Below are 18,022 nucleotides of genomic sequence, written 5' to 3'. Positions count from 1 at the left end.
ATGATATTTTTATCATTTTTTATCACATAAATAGAGCTTTCTTTTGGTGGTATTTAATTACCGCTGAGGTTTTTATTTTTTGCTAAATAAACAAAAAAAAAAGGCAGAAACATTTTGAAAAACAAAACTTGTTTTCTCTTGCCTTCATTGATGGACACAGCTCTTCATCTTCTTGACCATAGGGTTATACTGCCCCCTACAGGAGAAGGACGCTAGGCAGAGAAAAAGCTTGAACACGCCTATGGGGCAGTCCCTTGAGGTATAGTCCCACTTCCTGCTATAGGTATTCAGTTTTTTTCTGCCTAGTCAGGGTAAGGACCTAGTTCCTTGCTGGAATCTCTGGTCCTGGCAATTTTTTTCTTTTTACATGGAATTTGTTCCTCTGTTTATTATTTTGTTCCTGTGAGAACTACAATCGAGTGCTGGACTGGGCGACAAACTGGATAATATAGATCCTTAGGGTCCTCCCAGTTCTGCCAGCAAACGCATGCAGACCGCAGCTCCGCGCTAGGTCGGCCGTGACATAGCCCCACTGGACAGGGGCTGGCCTGCGAGTTAAACGTCTAACAAGGGCGCATACAAACTGGCTTTGGTCTGAGTCACAGCGTTTCCTCCTGGTCGACAGCACCCACGTTACGATGGAGCGATGTCCTGTCTGGAGAGGTGCCCACCCTGTCCCTGGTGTGGTAAGTAGCTGTCCCCCTGCTACCCCTGGAGGGTTTTGGGGTGGACGTGGGCCCTTCCCTGGGATGTTTGGACCCCCGGGTTCCCATCCTCCCCCCTCCCCCCAGCCCCTCTAAAATTTCAGTCACTGTGGGTCCTTGGGCCCCTCACATATCCCCCGCCCTTTCCCTGGGTGAGGTTATGAGTTAGCTGTTGCCAAAGGCTCTTAAGGGGGGCTGGTTGAAGTTGCTGCTGACCGGGTTTTCCTAGGACACAACGGGGGATTGAGCAGGGTACCCTGCCACCCTGGGGGTTGGTGACTAGGGCAGGGATGTCCTCTGGGCTCCCTGCAGCGGTTGTTGGGCTGGAGGAGCCGATGTTTTAACATCCGTGGGTACGTAGCCAGGTCCGGCCAAAAATTTAGGCCGCGGCTTTGCTGCCTACTCACTGGAAACCATGTGAGGCGGCCCCTGTGAGGGTGGCTGATACCAGTTTGGGCATCCGCCTCCCCCCCCCGCTGCCCCTGTGTGGTCGACTCTGCTAAAGGCTCATGCCCTGGCAGCTGGGCGCTTCCAAAAATGTAGGGTGTGGCCCTGCGTCCACGTCACATGCTGATGTTAGGGGGTGGCCTCAGTGTGTGTAGCTGAAGCCCCCACTCTTCTTTTGGGCACCTGCGGGGCTGAGGATCCCTGCAATTGTGACGGGACCGCCACAAAAATTGAGGCCGCGGCTTGCGACTTGTGGCCTGCTAGGCCCTGTGGTCAGCTTGGCACCTCCCTTGGAAGGGGTAGTTCTGTGGGGGCGCTTAATTTTTTTAATGACAGCATTGCCGCCAATATTGTGTGGGACACCTTCCCTATTTTAGTGAGGGTACCCTGCCTGCGCTTCCGCGTCACGGCGGGTGGCCCCCTTTTAAGGGGGCTATGTCCTATTTTGTCCTCTATGGAGGGCTCAAAGGACGACCCCCTTGTTTTTTTGCGGGGTCCAATAGGTGATCCACTGTGGGCTCTTGGCCAGTGTCCCCTTTACGGGATCACAGTCGGCGGTCTCCTCTGATTATGTTTTTCAGGATGAGCTTAGTATAAAGCGACCCTACTGAGTTTGTGTCCATGCACCCTGAGTGCTCAGATAGTGAGGATGATTCTCTGCTCCTCTAGCTGCGCTGGCGGATGCACTGTTTGTGTCAGTACTTGAAACTTTAAAAATGGAGGTTGCGGCTGATGCAGCCTCGGAGGCACCGGTTCTTTTCAGCACCTACGGGCCCTCCAAAGCGTTAAGGGCGTTCCTCTTTGCACTTACCTTGAACATTGTCACAAACAGTGGGGTTGTCCAAAACGCAGTGGTTGCTAAGTGTTTTTGCTTGCGGTATCTTTATGATGATTAACTGCGTTACAGGTGGACGGTTCCAGTTTCCAAGTCAAATTGAGCTACCTTCATTCCAGTTGAGGAGTCCCCGGCCTTTACAGGTCTAGCTAATATGCCTTGCACTTTCTGGATGTTGTTCGTGCAATAAGGGTGTATCTGGCAGCTACGGAGTCTTTTAGGAAATCAGACTCACTATTTGTCCTCACGGATGGACCTCACAAGGGGCTGGCTGCTTCTGCTGCAACCATTTCCAGAGGGATCAGACAGACTGTGGTTCAGGCTTATTCTATTGAGGGTCAGGTTCCTCCTTTCCCTGTCAAGGCGAACTCTACTCGGGCACTTAGTACCTCCTGAGCCATCCGGCATCGGGCGTCAGTGATGCAGGTTTGCAGGCGGCTACCTGGTCGTCTGTACACACATTCACAAAGTTTTATACAGTGGATGTATTGGCATCTGCAGATGCTTCTATGTTTAGCCTTGGGGAAGTTTGTTTTTTTCTGCTGTTCCCACCCCTCATGTTTGACACTGCTTTTGCACACCCCTATGGTTAAGAAGATGAAGAGATGTGTCCGTCAATAAACGAAAGAGAAAATGGGATTTTTGTCTTAACGTAAAATCCATTTCTCTGATGTTCATTGATGGACACAGCACCCGCCCCTCTATGGAGTTGGGTTTTTTCCTTCTGACACTGCTTGTTGCAAAACTGAATACCTATAGCAGGAAGTGGGATTATACCCCCAGGGACTGGCCCATAGGCGTGTTTAAGCTTTTTCTCTGCCTACTCCTGTAGGGGGCAGTATAACCCTATGGTCAAGAAGATTAAGAGCTGTATCCGTCAATAAACATCAGAGAAATTAATTTTACCGTAAGACAAAAATCTATTTTTTCTTTGTTTCTGTTGTAAAATTTGGCAAATAAAGGATCTTTGTTCATAAAGTTAGGTCGCACTGTATTTTGCAACATTTCTTTGGTTAAAATAACCCAAATCAGTGTATATTATTTAGTCTGTAGGAAAGTAATACACAAACTATCCACAAACTATGGTATATAAATCTGAAAATTGATCAATCTTGATGTACTGATGGCCTATCTCATTTCTTGAGATATTCCCCAAATTACCCCTTTTGGAAAGTAGACATGCCAAGGTATTTAGTAAGAGGCATGGCATGTTTTTTGAAGTTGCAATTTTTGTCACAATTATTTTGGGAAAATTAAGAAATTTACATTTTTATTTTTACATACTGTCACCAGTGTAGTACAGTACAGTACAGTTTCATCATATAACTGGTGTGTGGATGATCAGGGACACTGACTGTTAACAGTTACAAAAAAACACTTACACACTATGATTGCTTATATCAGTGAATTTCACTGCTATAGGCAAACATTTTCACTGAATGAAAATGTGTATTCAGTGTGTATTGTTGTGATTGGCCACAGCTAATCAGATGGTACAGATGGGCTGTGATTGGCCTGTCTGTACCATGTGATTACTGTGACCAATCAGATAAAGGTTGGCCTGAAGAGTTAGGAATTGCACTGTAAATTTCGCCTTACATCCGTCACTGTACTAAATATGTGTAAACTAAAAGGCATCTAAGAAGAGTATTATGAAACAATTGTTTTATGTAAATATCAAATACAACTCTAACTGTCCTTGTAATGTTAATTTATACAGACCTCATTATTAAAAAGTTCAGACAAAGATTTACAGACACTGCACCAAAAGATGTGCAGTAATATTAAGCGCCACCAGAAAGTTTTTAAAATAAAACATTTGTTTTGGATAGATAACTGTCCACCTTTTGGGGCAGTTTTTGAAATTATGCTCAGTGGGGTTCTACACACATTTACTGAAAGATGTGAAGTAGCAATTTTTTGGGCATTTTATTCTGGTAAAGATCAGTATGAATTGCTACTATGGAGAGATGTATGACTTCATTTTCTTCTCAGATCAATAAGTGGGACAAGAGAAAATTGTTTCTTCTAGCTTTACAATAGACTGCAGGAATGGAAATTTGGCATGATTCCGTGGGAACAAAATTATCAGTGACCGTTCTTCCCTCTGAACTCTGATCCCTAGCTGAGAATTATTTTAGAATACCAAGTGATAGATATTGCTGATTATATGTCTGTATTTATTGTCAGCCTGTATGTGTGGGTAAACCCATAAAACACCATGGGCAGTAGGAAAGGGGACTGTGTCAGTTTGCACGTTGACAATGATTGCCAGTGTTTTCTGAGGCTTCTAACTTTTGTTTAACAGAATTGGTATATGATGACGTATTCTCTGTATGGGAAACCATCTGGGCTGCGAAGCAGGTGTCCTCTTCTCACTATGTGCTCTTCATTGCTTTGGCTTTGGTAGAAGTGTATCGGGATATCATTCTGGAAAACAATATGGACTTTACAGATATAATAAAGTTCTTTAATGGTAAGTTGGCTTCTCAAGCAATGTTATACCTAAGCCACATTTATAGTTACTGAATTAATTAAAGCTAATGCCAATTTCCCTGTTTTAAAATTGTTCATTAAGGGACACAGCTTTAAGTGGTTCTAAATCCTAAACGGTTTTCTCCTTAATGCATTCCCGCATCCTCACTCGATCTCATGCTGTGCCAGTCTGTACAAGCTCTGCCTTTTTTCCCCACTCTCACAGGCTTTGCTGAGCCAATCACTCCCACTGCTGTCAGTCAAACCCTGTAATGAGAGATTAGGGGGCAGGGCTGAACCGCGCTGTCTGTTTATGAACACTCGGGATCGAGCCAGTACAAGTGCCCCCATAGCAAGCAGCTTGCTGCGGGGACATAAAAAAGGGAGGAGCAGTCAGGAGCAGCACAAAATAACTTAAAATGATTGCCTCAACACCACATCTGCAGAAATATGTTAATTTTTTACTTTTACACGAGGAAGCTATTTCGTGTGTTTTTTTTTTTTAATGGCAATCCCACAACCATTCTGATCTAGACCAGAGTGACTTTTCATTCTCAAGCTGCCCTCTGACATAACCTCATTAAATATCCCAGTAGGCTGTGGTAGCCCATTCACAGAGTGGCCTATGGTAGAGCTTCATGAGTTATCAGGGGCAAGACGTCTGGCTGGATAGAGGCTGACACCCAAAGAGTGTATCACTGTAAGACAAAACTGGATCCACTGGTGAGTATGTATTTTTTTTTTTTAATAGGATAAGATAATTTTCTACTATCAACAGCCACAAAAGATTTAGGCTAGATTATGGAAGTCCTGGATGTTTCTCCAGTTAGTCAATTTGCACAGATTTTCCCAGCTCATTAAGTATACTTGATTCTCAAGGTGAATGCGCCTGGTTTTTGTAATAGATAGCCCTATATAAAAGGAAGACGCCTGCTGCCCTTTTTTATTTTTATGGTAAAGTACCAAAAAATAGAAATAATATCAATGGAAAAATGGGCGCTGGCAATAGTATGGGTGTATGGAATTGTTTATATGGCTGTTGTGGTTGTGATAAAAGATCTAAGCAATTGTCTGCAGTTTGGATAAAATCCTGATAAATGTGCTAATATCGTTATCCAATTAAAGTGCAATCTGTGAATAACTATGGGTATGGACTCAAATAATGATACCTCAAATAAACTTATTGATAAAAATCAAATATTTTGTCACAAGCTATGTGCAATATATGTGACTTTTTGTGAAAAACTACAGTGCCTTGCAAAAGTATTCGGCCCCCTTGAGCTTTGTGACCTTTTGCCACATTTCAGGCTTCAAACATAAAGATATAAAACTGTAATTTTTTGTGAAGAATCAACAACAAGTGGGACACAATCATGAAGTGGAACAAAATTTATTGGATATTTCAAACTTTGTTAACAAATAAAAAACTGAAAAATTGGGCGTGCAAAATTATTCAGCCCCTTTACTTTAAGTGCAGCAAACTCTCTCCAGAAGTTCAGTGAGGATCTCTGAATGATCCAATGTTGACCTAAATGACTAATGATGATAAATAGAATCCACCTGTGTGTAATCAAGTCTCCGTATAAATGCACCTGCACTGTGATAGTCTCAGAGGTCCGTTTAAAGCGCAGAGAGCATCATGAAGAACAAGGAACACACCCGGCAGGTCCGAGATACTGTTGTGGAGAAGTTTAAAGTCGGATTTGGATACAAAAAGATTTCCCAAGCTTTAAACATCCCAAGGAGCACTGTGCAAGCGATAATATTGAAATGGAAGGAGTATCAGACCACTGCAAATCTACGAAGACCTGGCCGTCCCTCTAAACTTTCAGATCATACAAGGAGAAGACTGATCAGAGATGCAGCTAAGAGGCCCATGATCACTCTGGATGAACTGCAGGCACATATTTCTCCTGACACATATACTAAGCTGTTAGAGGTGAGGCGGTATCTCACCCTTCACATCACGGAGTTAACTCAAACTTCTTGGGAGCGAAGGGTGGAGACTCTTTTTGAGCTGGGTGATAAGAATGGCAAAATGTTGGCCATGCTGGTGGCAGATCAGTGGGTGCAAACAAATATTCCGTGCATTCGTACCCCTACTGGGGAACTGTCTTCAGACCCAGAAATAATTTTTGACACATTTCTAATTTACTATAAGAAACGTTATGCTCATATTCCAGATTAAAGTGTGGCCGAGTTGGAGAAATTGGATAGAAAGAAAACTCCCCTAAAGGGAATGGGACTTTTATGGCCAAAATAACACCAAATATAAAATTAAAACCTATGTTTATTAAGTAGACATAAAATCAACTGAATAGAAAAAACAACAAATATGAAATACAGACACATAACATGATAAAATACTTGTCAGATCAGACAAGAATAGGGTGGAGCACAGACTTCCAAAGAGCACCCATCACCCTACGCGTTGCGGGAAACCCTTCATCAGGGGTGTGAGTGATGAAGTTCAAAGTGCTGATGTAAATGTATTTCTGCAATAGAAAGTACACAATAATAGTATACAGGCAATAGGTATATGACCAAAAGAGTTTCTGAAAAATATATAATATGCCAGAAAACCAAAATATCAATTAACACAATACTGCAATATTGTAAACATGAAAATGAATTCAAAATAGATGAGGTACCCTGAAAAAATGACCAAATCAAGATGGAGAGAAGATTTTGAAGAAAGTCGACTAATGGGGGGGTAGGAGGAGCGTCAGATGTGGAGATGAAATGATGAAAAGGAGGTGGCCAAAAAATGTCTCCAAACACAAGTCCATGTGTGGAAAAAAAAGTGGATGTATGTGGAATGCATGTGGAGACCCTGGCAGCAAGACTGAAAGCCCTATATCGGTATTGTGTTGATCATGATGTGTTACTTGAATCCCTGTCAGAGGCTCATGTAATTCTACTGCCAAAACCAGGCAAAGATTTACTTGAGTGTTCTTCGTATAGACCAATCGCTCTGCTTAACCAGGATTTAAAAATCCTCCCTAAGAGCCAGCAGGCTCTCACAGGTCATTACTGCACTAGTAGACATAGACCAAACTGGGCTTATTCCGGGGAATTCTACAGATACCAACCTTAGAAGACTATTTACCCACCTGTAAACCACGCACAATGACACAGGGGCCCGTGTTGTGCTCTCCCTAGATATGGAGAAGGCCTTTGACTCAGTAGACTGGGGCTCAGTAGACTATGACCCTCGGTGCTGGGTCGTATGGGCTTCGGTCCCCGATTTATGGCTTGGACTTCCTGATTATATTGGGGCCCTAAAGCATCACTGAAGATAGGCACTGGACTTTCAGCGCCTTTTCAGATAGGTCGGGGGACGCATCAGGGATGCCCACTCTCGCCATTTCTGTTTGCCCTCATGATGGAGCCAATAGCTATAGCACTTAGGAAGTCCACGACAGTTAGGGCTCTAGGGGGGGGGGGGATGAATAAGGGAATGCACAGCACTTTATGCAGATGACCTTCTCATATTCCTACGGGATCCTGGGTCATATTTACAGGCAGTTTTTAAGATACTGAACACCTTTTCTATTTAATCCAGGTTGAAAGTGAACTGGGGAAAGTCAAGTATTTTGCCCATTGACAGCGGAGCCCAGGCACTGGTTGCCCCTAATATTCCCATTCCCTGGGTAATACAAATTAAATATTTAGGTATTGTGATATCAGCCAGGGTGCTAGACTTCATGGCTCTCAATCTTCATCCCCTAATTCCAGCATTTAGACAGGATTTGGAGGCTTGGAAACATTTACCTCTGTCACTGCTGGGACGAATCAACTTAATTAAAATGAAGATCTTGCCCATTATCTTACACTTCCTTAGAATTTCACCAGTGTGGATCCCTAGCTTCTATTTTAAAAGGATAGAGGGTCTGTTTAGCTCCTTTTTGTGGTCCTCCTTGCACCTTAGATTGGGAATTAGGGTTCTCCAGGAGCCTGTAGGTCAAGGGGGTTTAGCACTGCCTGATACAAATACTTTTTGGCCAGTCAGATGGTTTTTGCGCGTAGATGGTTGACTAAGGACGATGGAGACGCAGCTACCGTTTTGGAGGCTGCATTGGTGGGTTCTTATGAAGGACTCCATCATCTTTTGTTTTGGGGGCCGTAGACTGGTAGGGCACTGACTGGCTCTATGAGGGTCACAATTAAGGTGTGAGACATATTATGCAACCAGAGGGTTGTGGACATTCTCCTGTCACGCCACTTTGGTTCAACCATCGCTTGCCACATTTCGCTGCCATTCCAGACACGTGTGTCTGGGCGATGAAGGGAATTAAACAGTTAAAAGACATAGTGGATTGGGGGCGGTTGCTTACATTTGATGAACTTAAATTCAAGTTTCAACTCCATAACAGGTACTTTTTCCGCTACCTACAGCTGCGACATGCTTTCTTTTCTGCAGATCCAGTCTTCTGACTTGGAGCAGTTGTTGGCTTCGGAACATCTTCCTAAGACACTGTCTGTAGTCTACAGAGAACGATTCACAACCCTCCCAAAGTCAATTCACAAATGTAGGGAGAGGAGGATGTCTGCGATACCTGACCTTCAGGGCGATGACTGGGATGATATGTGGGATTACCCTTTTAAATACCTGGTGTCTTCCAGAGATCGCCTCATACAATATAAGATTCTCCATTGGGTTTATTATACTCCGGCCAGGATTGCTGGGATGTATGCCTCTGGCTCTTCGGACTGTTGGCAGTGTAGACACTCTCTGGCAAACTTTGAGCATATATTTTGGCAATGCCCTATGATACAGCAATTCTGGCAGGAGGTAGCTAAGACTCTTGAGGATATTGCAGCTCTGAGGGTGCCTCTTACTCAGGCGGTGTGTTTGCTCGGCTTGGTGGAAGAGCTGGCACCATTGCGGGCACAAAGGACTTTATTGTCCGTCACTTTGTTCTATGCGCGTAAGGCCATCCTGCTATACTGGAGGAGGGTGAGGGCGCCCTCATTGAAGTACTGGAAGACCCTCGTTAACAAGGCTTTACCCTTCTATAAGGCTACCTGTCAAAATAGAGATTTTCCAAAGGGTATGGCAGTGCTGGATCTCAGATTCATCCACCCTTGACTAGGGTGGAGGCACTTTATCACGGGTGGGGGCAGCAGTCATTTTGGTTGAGTAGGGGGAATACCTCTGAATGCTTAAGCGAATATGTCACATACTTAAATAACTGTTTGACATAAGCAGGTGATGCAGCCATATTGATATGAGCTGGGGGCCCATGTAGGGGAAACATTACCATGCTGAACTTTTTCTTAGATATTCTTTGAATATACAGTATTCAACTGTACGATCTTCTATAGGTATTGCACTGAAGAAGAGGAAGAGGGGAATAGGAATTTTCTTCTTTTTTTTTTTTTTTATGTTTTTTTGCTATTGTATTGTTGTTCTCTGTTGCACTTAGTGATGTGCATTATGTTTTGTTATTTTTTTAGTTACCTTGTTTTGTATGTCTATTCATAAAATCAATAAAATTAATTTTCCCAAAAAATAGTCCATTTATTCCTAAAGTTCACAAAAAGCTTGACTCAGTGGCTGCTGATTTATCAAGAGCTAGAAGATACTCCGTGTGAATGCAAAATGGAAAAAGGGAAACACTGCCATCTAAGTGTTGCATAAAAAAACAGCAATTTTATTTCCACAAGTAAGCAACTCACAAGAAACAGCAAGGAGAGTGCTCATCTAGCTACAAACACCACTGTCTGATTCCAGTCCAATCATGCTGAATGTAGATCCCTAGAAGGCTGTCCTGGGCTGTGCTGGTGGCTTTCAGCACTTCCTGGTCGGCTTGGGTCCACTGGGTGGGCGGAGATGATGTCACAACAGGAAGTGGTGGGTGAGTGTTTCTTGCATGTTCTTCTCTTTCCAACACATCAGTGCTACCTGTGTTTTGCTGGGGGCACACAAAATTACCAATTTGTTGCCCTTCCCTCTGGCCTGTCCACTATAACTTAGGTCTTCACCAAGGTATTAGCCCCTCTTCTCGCTCTGCTTCATTTTCAGGGCATCTCTGTAGCCAATGGACCATGCAGACCCTACAGAGACTTGGATGGATCCCAAATCTCCAGAAATCATTTCTGTAAGTGTCTCATTGCTTGAAGTACCTGGGCCTGATCCTAAGTCTTTTCTTCCCCTGGACAATCTCTAGTAGCTCCACTCGCAAAATCAAACTCTGCAGCCCAGGAGCTAACTGACTCTCCATTTCTGCATGAGGATCTTGGGCCTAATAGTCTCTTCCTTCAAGGCAGTTATATATGCCCAATTTTCTTCCCACACCATTGGAATGTATCATTCTGGCAGTGTAAGACAAGGTGCAGTCTTTGGATTGTCCCATATACCTGTCTAGCAGGACCAGACTTTCCCTGGTGTACAGTGCATCTGAAAAGTATTCACAGCACTTCACTTTTTTCCACATTTTGTACCCCATAATGACAACGTGAAAGAAGTTTGTTTAAAATCTTTGCAAATTTATTAAAAATAAAAAAAATAAAAAATCAAATGTGTATAAATATTCACAGCCTTTGCCATGACACTCAAAATTGAGCTTAGGCGCATCCTGTTTCCACTGATCATCCTTGAGATGTTTCTACAACTTGATTGGAATCCACCAGTGGTAAATTCAGTTTATTGGACATAATTTGGAAAGGCACACACCTGTCTATATAAGGTCCCACAGTTAACATTGCATGTCATAGCACAAACCAAGCCATGAAGTCCAAGGAATTGTCTGTAGACCTCCGAGCCAGGATTATATCGAGGCACAGATCTGGGGAAGGGTACAGAAAAAATTCTGCAACATTGAAGGTCCCAATGAGCACAGTGGCCTCCATCACCCATAAATGGAATACGTTTGAAACCACCAGGACTCTCCCTAGAGCGAGCTGCCCAGCCACAGTAAGAGCTGTGTTCTGGCCAGAAGAGTAAGAGGTGGTTCTGGCCAGCTCAGTAGATTGCTTTAAAAAAGACCTGGATTCTTTCCTAGGTGTACAAAATATAACTGTGTTCTAACATTTATAGGTAAAGTTGATTAAGGGAATATGCCATTACCTCTCGGGGGGATCAGGAAGGAATTTTTTCCCCTGCTGTAGCGAATTGGATCATGCTCTTCTGGGGTTTTTTGCCTACCTCTGCATCAACTGTGGGTTTAGAATTGTGTATTTGTGATTGTATGGTTGTGTTTTCTTTTTTTTTTTTTTGGGTTGTGTCTTTTTTCAACCTGACTAACTATGTAACTATGTGCCAAGCTTGTAGCATCATACTCAAAAAGACTTGAGGCTGTAATTTGTGCCAAATGTGCTTCAACAAAGTATTGAGCAAAGGCTGTAAATACTTATGTACATGTGATTTTTTCATTTTATATTTTTAATACATTTGTAAAGATTTAAAAAAAACTTCTTTGATGTTGTCATTATGAGATGTTGTTTGTAGAATTTTGAGGAAAATAATGAATTTTTTCAATTTTGGAATAAGGCTGTAACATAACAAAATATGGAAAAAGCAAAGCGCTGTGAATACTTTCCAAATGCACTGTATTGGGTCACAAGTTTGTATCTGGTATCCTAGAGCTCAGTGAAATGTGGTTATCCCATCAATGCTGGACTTATTATCTGCATAGTCATTCGACCAGGATTTAGTCACACAGTGCCCCGGCAGTGGATTACATCAACCATTAGGGAGGCATCAGAAGTTTTGCAGCTAAAAGAGAAGCAGATCTGATTCTGGCTTAGGTAGAACATCATGTTTCAGCCCTGACCACCATGCACATCTCAGTTGTGGAAAAGTGGCAGATGAATTTCCTCAGTCATCAACATCTGGACTCTGGGGAATGGGCTCTTCACCGAGAGGTACTTAAAAACTTCTGCTACAGTTGAAGGATGCCTCATGTAAAGCTCCTGGCTGTCAGGTTTCACAAATCCACAAACTGAGCAGGTTTGTCTACAGATCCCGGGATCCTCTAGACTTCTCAGGAGAGTACCTGGTGACTTTGTTTAGTTCAACCTTGTCTACAGTCTTCCTTTTCTGAAGCTCCATCCTTGCCTAAACCACAGGATCAAGATGGAGGGCAATTCTATCATTCTCATCGCACTGCACTGCCTCAGGAGGAAGGGGTACTTAAGCTCTTGACAGACTCCCTGTGTGCCCTCCCAGATCTTTTAGATCTTTTGATCCAAGGGCCAGTTTGCAACCTTGCTTCTCAGTGTTTAATGTATTGGCTGCTAAAGCCCAGGTCCCAAGGAAAAGGGGCTTCCTGGATTCAGGCATCGCTATGCTCTTGAAAACTAGTAAACAGACTTCTCACAGAGTCTACCATCACATTTGGAAAGCATTTTTTTCTTGGTTCAAAACCAGGAAATTCCATCCCAGGAAGTTCTCTGTGGGACAAATCATAACTGTTCTCAAGTCTGGTTTGAATCAGTGTATGGTCTTGGGTACCATTAATGGTCAAATCTCAGCCATGGCAGTACATGGAGTCAGCTTGTCCTTCACTCCTTAGGGAAGGCCTTTATACACAGTGCCACTCACTCTGTACCTGCTGTAGGTTTCCCACTGACTGTGGGATCTTGGCCTGGTTCGGTGAGCTCTTCAACTTATTAGGGATATTCCTCTGTTTATCCTCTCTAACAAGGTTGCCTGCCTTTCTTGTCACCCTCACTTCTGCGAGGTGAGGGTGACCATAGCCTGTAAAGAACACTTTCTTGTGCTACACAGGGACCAGGTTGTTTTGAGGCACTAGGCCTCTTTTTTTTCCCAAGGTGCTTTCTTCCTTTCACCTTAACCATGACATTGTTTTACCATCTCTCTGTCCGGTTCCTAAACATTCTAAGTAGACTTTCCTCCAGTGTATGGATGGGGTACACATTGTTTGAGTTTTATCTCTTAGCTACAGTTCCCTTTTGACAGTCTCACTCTATGTAAGTCATTCCTTAGGGTTCCCCAAGGGGGACAGCTTTCTTGTTCCACTATTGCTAGGTGATTTTGACAGCTCATCATTCAACGTTTTGACCTCAAAGCGAGGCTTCTCTTTTCCCTGTCAAAGCGCACCCCACTATATCAGTTAGTGATTCATGAGCTTTGTAGCATCTGTATCCCAGATTTCCAAGCCACCTGGTCTTCTGTTCACAAGTTTAAATTTTACCAGGGGGATGTTTAGACCTCAGTTGATGCTGATTTTGATTGTGAGGTTTTTCAGGCAGCTCTGTAGGCTCTATTGAGCTTCCTCTGTTAACATGTTGATTTTCAAGGGCCTGTAAGCCTTTGTTGCCCTGTTGCCCATCTCTGCTTGGAGTGTTTTTAGACATGTATCCCAACGTACATGAATATTCATCCTGTGTCCATAATATATGTTTAAGAAAATAGGATTTGTGACAAGTACATTACAGGACACAGTCCCCCCACCCTTCTGTGCCCCATAATGTACTCCAAGAAAAGGATTTTATGGTAAGTCAAAACTTTTCTTTTTATGCAAGCTCGGTTTTACTTGGGAGTGGGACAACACTTCTTTTTCTTTAACCTCAGGCTGTACAGGTAGAAGTGGGTATTTCTCTTTACTTCAGCAGCTGGGCACTATGAAACAGAATTTCAAAATTCATGCCTCCTTCTTTGGCATTAATATAGACTGACTAGGTGAAGGAGGCAATTGTCATTTGTGACCTTGTGCTCAGAGTGTGCTCAAGCTGAGACAGCTGGCCCTGTCCTTGTAAATGGGATCATCATATTTGATTATTAAGTATGGTACAAAATTAATATTTTTGCGTGTAAAATCCTAGACCCAATGTCTGGCTGGAGGCCAAATAATTGATTCCTGTAACTTAAGAAGGAGCTAGCTGCCTTGATCAGAAGGTTCACAGCTTCTTTCTGCGTATGTGAACAGTAACACATGGCTTGAGGCACATCTTCCTTCAAGGACTCAGCTTCAAAAAACTGATCCTTTTAACGGTCTACCATGGCCTCAGCTAATGCTTGCTTCTATTCCTACCTGTGTATTTTTTCCAAAGTCCAAGGAAGGTACACATCCCATCCTGGACTTATAGATACACAGCACTTTTATTTAGCTGCAGAAGATCTGGATGGATTCCATTCATTTGGTTATTATCGGTCTACATCCAGGAGATTTCCTGGCATCCATTGATATATGCGATATAGACTTCCACATCCCCAATCTTTCCAGGTCATCTGCTGTCCTTCTCTTCTCAGTGGGCAACGAGCACTACCAGTTTGTTGATCTCCCGTTCTCTTTCTCTCTTCGACTTCAAAGACATTCTGTCTTGGGGCTCTTTTGACCCCAGATCATTCCAGCCATTGGATACCTAGAGAGCCTGTTGCTTTTTACAAGGTCTTCTATACCTTAAAGTCCTCCTTAACACAGAAACATGTGTTCTCATACATCCATTTTTGTATTATCAGAGTACCGCTTCGAAACAACCCCTGAAGAAGGAGCAAGCATTTTTTGGCTTCGAAACATGTCGGGCTATTAATCTTAGCGTCACGAGTTTTGTCCTTCTGCTTATCTCATGTTTGCACATGTCATTTTAATCTTTTGTTCTACTTTTGTATTCAATAAAATTTAATATTTTCTTATACCAATACAATTTTATTATCTATGTGCCTTAAAAGTCCCATTTAGGGGAACCATCTTTCTTGTAACACAGAAACATTGCCTAGAGTACCTAGAACTCCTCCTGGATACACTCTTTGCCAAGGTTTTTTCCCCTAGATGAAGTTGTTAAACTTCAGAGTTAGCATCATACAAAAACGCGCCTAAAGCTGCATTTTGCAAACTCATGTAGGCACATTAGATGGTTTGCGATCCATTCATTCCATTCGTTTATTCTGGCTATTGAAGTGCAACATGTCAGGAATTTTTGTTCTGCCCAAAATGCTTCTCTCCTGAACTAACAAGTGTTTTTTTTTTATTTTCTGGCTCTAACCTTTTCTTCTGCTAAACACCTATGTGTCTGTGGACACATAATGTAACATAGGCAGTTAGAAAAACTTAAAAGTGGCGATTTTGACACCAATTGTGCTTGAGGTAATAAATCAGGGTATTCTCTTCATGAAAAACGAAAAAATGGATCAAAATAAAACCCTTCTAACATATGTGTCCAAATAAAGGCTAAGGCATCATTCATGGATGCTGTGGCTCACATACTATGTACAGGCTGTTTTTATCAGCGTCTCTAGACTCCAAGTGCTGCTTGCAGGCAGGCCGTTCAAATCTATTAGGATAAAGCAGCTGCACAGACACAGCCGCTAATCCTAATGTGACAGGCATGTGGGTGATCAGCTGCAAATAAACAAAAAAATCCCATATAACAAAAAGCCGTAGGAGGTGAAGCCTAAAAACCAACTGCAGGCTAGTGGATAGCTAAGTATCATACAGCTGGGCCGGAGCTGAGCAAGTGAGAGAAGCAGCTTATGGCTTCATAGATCACACAGCAGCAATTTTGGCTCTGAGGAAGAGGGTCCTCCCTCGAAACGCGTAAGCCACATCAGGTTTTGAGGACGCCATCACACTATCCAGCAGTAGAGAAGTGTCCTGGAAGCGAGCGGTGCCCATTTCCTATATGTTTGTTCATATGCTACCTTTGTGAGTATATTGTACACTACCCTTCTTTGATTTTAATAAACTTTTAAGCGGTAATGCACAAGATCGGTGCGCCCTTCTCTTGTTTCCTAAGTGCATAAATAACTACTGTTTATAAAACCCCTCTGTAGTGTAGCGCTACCATGTAATAACAAATCAAGAATATTAAATCAATATATCCTATTCATCTATATAAGTGCATACTAATAATCCATACTCATACAAACATTTTGATCCAGTAAATAATCATCAAAAAATGTCCATATAAAATAAAAACCATGGCACTGGGCTCCAGGACTCAGGGCCAGTTCACACCCATAAATCACAAAGGAATGCGATGTGAATTCCTGTGTGATTCACGTGTCTTCTGGGTGCTGGGCTGCGTCAAGAGTTGTGCATGCACTACTTTACAAAACACACAGCAACCAGATTACATGGTGCTTCTGATCATACGATCTGGTGCAGGAAAACATACTGTGTTTGCGACCTGCATTAGGGGAGTCATTAAGTTGACACCCACTGCAGATCACAGTTGCAATGCATTTTGAATGCGGTTTGGGAAACGCACACAGAAAGTGGGTTTCCCCTCACAGTGTTCTGTTGTGAACTGGCCCTTAGTTCAGATGCGGGGGCTTTCGTTCGTATCTCCAAAAGGTCCCACCAAAACCGGGACAGTTGGGAAGTATGGATTTATATTTTGAAGGGGAGAGGATTTGTGTGTGTGTGTGTGGTGGGGGCTGTACTGGGAAGGGGGATTTGGGGGAAAGACGATTTGTGCTGAGGAAAATGGAGGGGTGGAGGATTTGACCCGGGAGGGGGGGGGGTTGTGCTGGAAGGGAGGACCTAGGGGAGAAGATTTGTGCTAGAAGTGGTAAGAGGATAATTGCTGTGAGGTATTGGGGGGTGGATTTGTCCTGGGGGAATTTAAAGAGACTTCCTTCACGCTGCACCCCGTCACAAATACAGGCGCAATGTGAAGGAGGTCCCTTGGCTGTGGACACTGGGGGGTAGGGGGTTGCATTGGGTAGAGAAGGGGGGTGGGGCACAGAATTGCACCTTCATCTGAGTAGACAGAAATCTTTGCACCAGCCCTGACTGTATATCTTTTCTTTTCTTGTCTGTATTTCAGAAATGGCAGAGAGGCACAACATAAAGCATATCCTGAAGCTTGCTCGGGATCTGGTGTACAAAGTGCAGACACTCATAGAGAACAAGTAAATGGGCGCCACTAGGAGAAGCACAGCCACATTCACCACACCAGAAAACTTCCAATGCTATGGAGCCCTGGAAATCATTTCTCAGCAATGAAATCAGGTCTCAAAAGAAGCTAAAGGGTTATAAAATATCTAATCAGTCAGTTTATTTACTTAAGTAAGTGCCAGAAACTAAAGCCAGTTTTAGTAGCAGAGGAAATGGCTACTACAAGAATAAATTTCCCATGTTTTTCTTTGTTTAACTTTTTTTTTTTTTCATTTGACCTTGTGAGTTTATTGTTAAACCAAAGACCTTACACACAATTGCTCCTGTTGCAGATTTCAGATTCTGTTTGTAGATGTTGTTGAGTTTGAACTAATTTCTGATCCTTCCTAGAGGTTTCTTTTAATGAACAGCACACATTCATAAGGAGGGATTGATAATGGCCATAGTTAGAAATTATTAGCACAAATAGAGCATTCTGATGTATTATTTCTTTATAAAGAAATTTCAATATTTCTGCTCACAACAAGCTGCTAATTTCTGTGTGTTAATGCCCACAAGGGTTTCCCATGTTGTCTTCTGGAAGGCCAACATGTACACTTTCAGATTTTATTCTTCTTACTATTCCTAGCTGGCTACACAGCTTTATCACTGCAGGGAAGCTTTATAGGCACAATCACAAGTTTAAAAGGGGGAAATAGCAGTATATACTGAATATATTTATTTTTTTTGAAACTTCCATTTTACATTTTTTT

General features: G+C 42.8%; 1 protein-coding gene across 1 annotated transcript in view; it reads left to right on the top strand.

Annotated features, from left to right (window-relative positions):
- SGSM1 (small G protein signaling modulator 1) overlaps positions 1-17,775 on the top strand; it is a 458,328-nt gene extending 440,553 nt beyond the window's left edge. The window contains exons 24-25 of the mRNA XM_082258183.1: positions 4,295-4,462; positions 17,200-17,775. Coding sequence (XP_082114309.1) covers positions 4,295-4,462; positions 17,200-17,288 — 257 coding nt within the window. The 3' untranslated portion in view covers positions 17,289-17,775. The remainder of the gene's footprint in view (positions 1-4,294; positions 4,463-17,199) is intronic.
- The last annotated feature ends 247 nt before the right edge of the window (positions 17,776-18,022 follow it).

Source organism: Pelophylax lessonae, assembly GCF_965119305.1.
Source record: "Pelophylax lessonae genome assembly, chromosome: 1".
Classification (NCBI taxonomy): Eukaryota; Metazoa; Chordata; class Amphibia; order Anura; family Ranidae; genus Pelophylax; species Pelophylax lessonae.
Note: the sequence above shows the minus strand (reverse complement) of the source record. Positions and strands in the feature narration are given on the sequence as shown.